General features: G+C 50.8%; 1 protein-coding gene across 7 annotated transcripts in view; it reads left to right on the forward strand.

Moving 5' to 3' along the window:
- The window catches only part of FBF1 (Fas binding factor 1), a 22189-nt gene continuing 18758 nt past the window's right edge, over positions 1-3431 (forward strand). For 4 of the 7 annotated variants that reach the window (XM_029212430.1, XM_029212434.1, XM_029212435.1 and 1 more), the window contains exons 1-5: positions 93-243; positions 644-709; positions 1760-1843; positions 2548-2575; positions 3371-3412. In XM_029212430.1, the coding sequence (XP_029068263.1) occupies positions 1841-1843; positions 2548-2575; positions 3371-3412 (73 nt within the window). In that variant the 5' untranslated portion in view covers positions 93-243; positions 644-709; positions 1760-1840. Of the gene's footprint in view, positions 17-92; positions 244-354; positions 710-1759; positions 1844-2547; positions 2576-3370; positions 3413-3431 lie in introns of those variants that run through there. The other 3 variants (XM_029212432.1, XM_029212433.1, XM_029212431.1) reach the window with 3 other exon arrangements.

The raw sequence follows: 3431 nt of genomic DNA on the forward strand, positions 1-3431 counted from the left end.
CCCTTGGCTCTGGCAGGTGAGCGGGCCTAGGACTACAACCTCCAGAATGCTTCGCGCCTTGCCTTGCTTCCGGAGGCCGGGCGACTGAGAGATTGGCGATCTAGAGGCTCCGAAGCGGGAGGCCTGATTGAGCTGGGCTCGAGTGGAGCCTGGAGCAGCGGATATGTCTGGGACACGTCCAAGCGGCTGCGCCTCCAAGGGGAATGGCGCGTAACGGGGGGGATTTCAGGGGCTGGAAGGATCGTAGGTTGCGCTCGGGATCGAGACGGGCTGGGCGCGCGGAGGGGGGTGGTGCATGGAGGGGCGGGGAGTCTCGAGACCGAGGGGGTGATTCCGGGAGGGCGCTAACTAAGGGGCGCCCTCGGGATCTTAAAACGCCTGGCACGAAGTTGGCTGAGCAGATGCAATGACGCGATGGTCTTTGTGGCCCCGAGGCCTTTGTAATGCTCCCTTAGAAATTCCCACGGTCTGGGAGGCTGGGAGAGCATCGCTAGGAGATGGCAGACGCCCCTGGATGTGATAAGAGACAAAACGTGTTGAGACTTGTAGGCCGTGAACATTGCCTTACTGAGAAAGAGAAACACAACCATTCAGAGTGGCCCCTATACAGTAACCTCACATAAACTTTGCATTCTAATAACAGGACAGGCCGACACCAGAGAACTAGAGAGGCCCACCTCCCACTCCTTTCTTCCAAGCTGTGCCAAAGGTCAGTTTTGGCAACGTTGAGGAGGAGGTGGGAGAGAATGATAATTCTGGGGAAAACAGTTCTCTATTAATGGAGTGAGTCGGATTTACAGTTAGTGTGAAGGGAAATTTTTCCACCGACAGTGAAAATGCTATCAAGGAGTAACCAGCATTTGCAGCCGCTCTTTGCTCTGAACGCTGCCAGGAAAGTAGTCAGGGTGTTGCCTGGGAAGGTGTATTGGCCTTAGTGCTAGGCACCCACCTCCTTTCTGAGATGGGTACCTGCCATTTTCCGCATTCTCTTTCAGAGTAAGGGATGAGGACCACTGCACTTTTTTCGAATAATCTCCAGGCCTCGAAAAGTTACCAGGGGGACTTCCCTGGTGGTCCAGAGGCTAAGGCTCTGCGCTTCCGATGGAGGGGGCCTGGGTTCGATCCCTGGTCAGGGAACTAGATCCCACATACCGCAACTAAGAGTTCCCACATGCTGCAACTAAGACCCGGTGCAGCCAGATAAATAAATATTGAAAAGAAGAGAAGAAAAGAGAAGAGTTACCCAGAACACTTCGCTTCTCATCTGAATTGCTCACCCTACAAGGAATTTTTAAATTTATTTTTGGCTGCGTTGGGTCTTCGTTGCTGCATGCGGGCTTTCTCTAGTTGCGGCGAGCGGGGGCTACTCTTCGTTGCGGTGCGCGGGCTTCTCATTGCGGTGGCTTTTCTTGTGGAGCACGGGCTCTAGGTGCATGGGCTTCAGTAGTTGTGGCACGCGGGCTCAGTAGTTGTGGCTCGGAGGTTCTAGAGCGCAGGCTCAGTAGTTGTGGCTCACAGGCTTAGTTGCCCCACGGCATGTGGGATTTTCCCGGACCAGGGCTCGAACCCGTGTCCCCTGCATTGGCAGGTGGATTCTTAACCACTGCGCCACCAGGGAAGCCCTACAAGGAATTTTTCATTGATGGAAATGTTTTGATCTCTTGAATGGGTAAAGTGAGAGAAGGCTTGATCAACCTTGGACTCAACCACTGTTAAATCCAAATAATTTTTAAGCAGCCACTTTAATTTTCTTCATTAGGGAGGATGAGCCTGATGGGCAGAGTTCAAATGAGCTGGACAGCGCTGTGAAGGAGCTGCAGGCAGCCCCCAGAGCCTTGAGATGGTAGGCAGAATGCAGAGTAGGTGTGTGGAAATGGGAGCCTGCCCTCACCCCTACTCCCACCTCTAAGATCTTAACTGCATGAAGTACTTTGGGGGCTGGGTGGCCCCAAAGAAGAGTGATGGTTAGGAGCATTGATATCAAACTTATTAATGGGACTTCCCTGGCGGTCCAGTGGTTAAGACTCCACGCTTCCAATGCAGGGGGCGTGGGTTTGATCCCTGGTCCAGGGAACTAAGATCCTGCGTGTCATGTGACACGGCCGGAAAAAAAAAAAAAAAACTTCTTATTAAACAGTAAGCAAGCATCTTTTTTGAGCCTCTGAATGTTCATCTGAAAGCATCCTTACATGTCTGTCACTTATCCTGAAGAGTCAGGACATGGAATAGAGGAAAACTTTACATCCTGGCTGGCTGGGAGGGTTTGCGTGTGGCGTCTGGAAATCTGAGGGAAAAGGAGAGACTTCTGCCCACCGGATGGCACCCACAGTGGTGTCCACTGCTGGTTAGTGGGGGCCCTTTTCATGCTCTGAATGAGTCTATTCTCAAAACTCAGAAAACCATAAAGGGCCTCTGTCTATAAATGCCATTGGTGCACCTTTTCCTCTGGTGACTTGGCAAAAGGCAAAACAGTTCATTCTGCATTGTTGGTTTCAGTACACGTTCACTGTCTCATCTTGTTAATGTGATTTGTTTTTCCCATTTTAGGCACCAAAAACCAAGAAGGGATTGAAAGGTGAGTGGAGATGGAACACCACCCTTACGCCAAAAATAATTCCCCCACTTTGGGTCCACACATAACTTAGACGTGTCTGTCTGAATGTTCTCAGTGTGAGTCTTGCTGATTTCCCCATAATCCCATAGGCAGCTTTGGTTTTCCTAGGGAATTCCTTATGCTGCCTCATTGGCCCTTGGAGTAATTCAGAAATAAACAACAGATGGAACTTGGGGGACAAAAATCCTTCTTGTTGAAGTATTTGTATCTAGAAGTATACCGTTGGGGTTAAGGGTGGTAAAGGCACTTGAGCTTGAGCTGAGAACTAATTCGGTACTCACACCTGGGTTTCCCCTACATGCTGCATCGGAAGGTGGCCAAGGTGGTGTGTCTTCAAACCAGCTTGGCAGGGGCGGGCGCTCAGCCGGAAGGGGACAAGGAGACTGTTGGTATGAAAGAAGCTTGTATATGTGCCTAGAAATCCTGAACGCTTTTCCCAAAGAAGCATCTGGGCTTTGTTCAGAGTCTGGAAGACTGGCTTGTTGGCCAGTGTGTCATGTAGCATGTAGGTTCTACTGAAAAATCTTCACCATCATCCTTTGAGAAAGTTATTTTCAAATTCCACCCTGGGGTCTTTCAACAAAGCATTGTGACTTGTTGCCAGGAGTTAGAAAACATCTCATGGCCAGTGAAGAGAGAGCCAAGCCTAAGTCCCAACCTCTGAGGGCTCTGAGGTCCCGGATGAGGTCGCAAGACATGAGGCCCTAAGGACCATTCTTTCCTCCTGAAGTCACAGTGGCCCCTTTTCTGTTCCAGGTTCCATCGATGATGTCCTTGGTGACCTCCTGGGAGATGAGAGTAAGTGCCCCTTTGCTGG

This window comes from Monodon monoceros, unplaced genomic scaffold, assembly GCF_005190385.1.
Source record: "Monodon monoceros isolate NGI ecotype Baffin Bay Population unplaced genomic scaffold, NGI_Narwhal_1 Super_Scaffold_9, whole genome shotgun sequence".
Classification (NCBI taxonomy): domain Eukaryota; kingdom Metazoa; phylum Chordata; class Mammalia; order Artiodactyla; family Monodontidae; genus Monodon; species Monodon monoceros.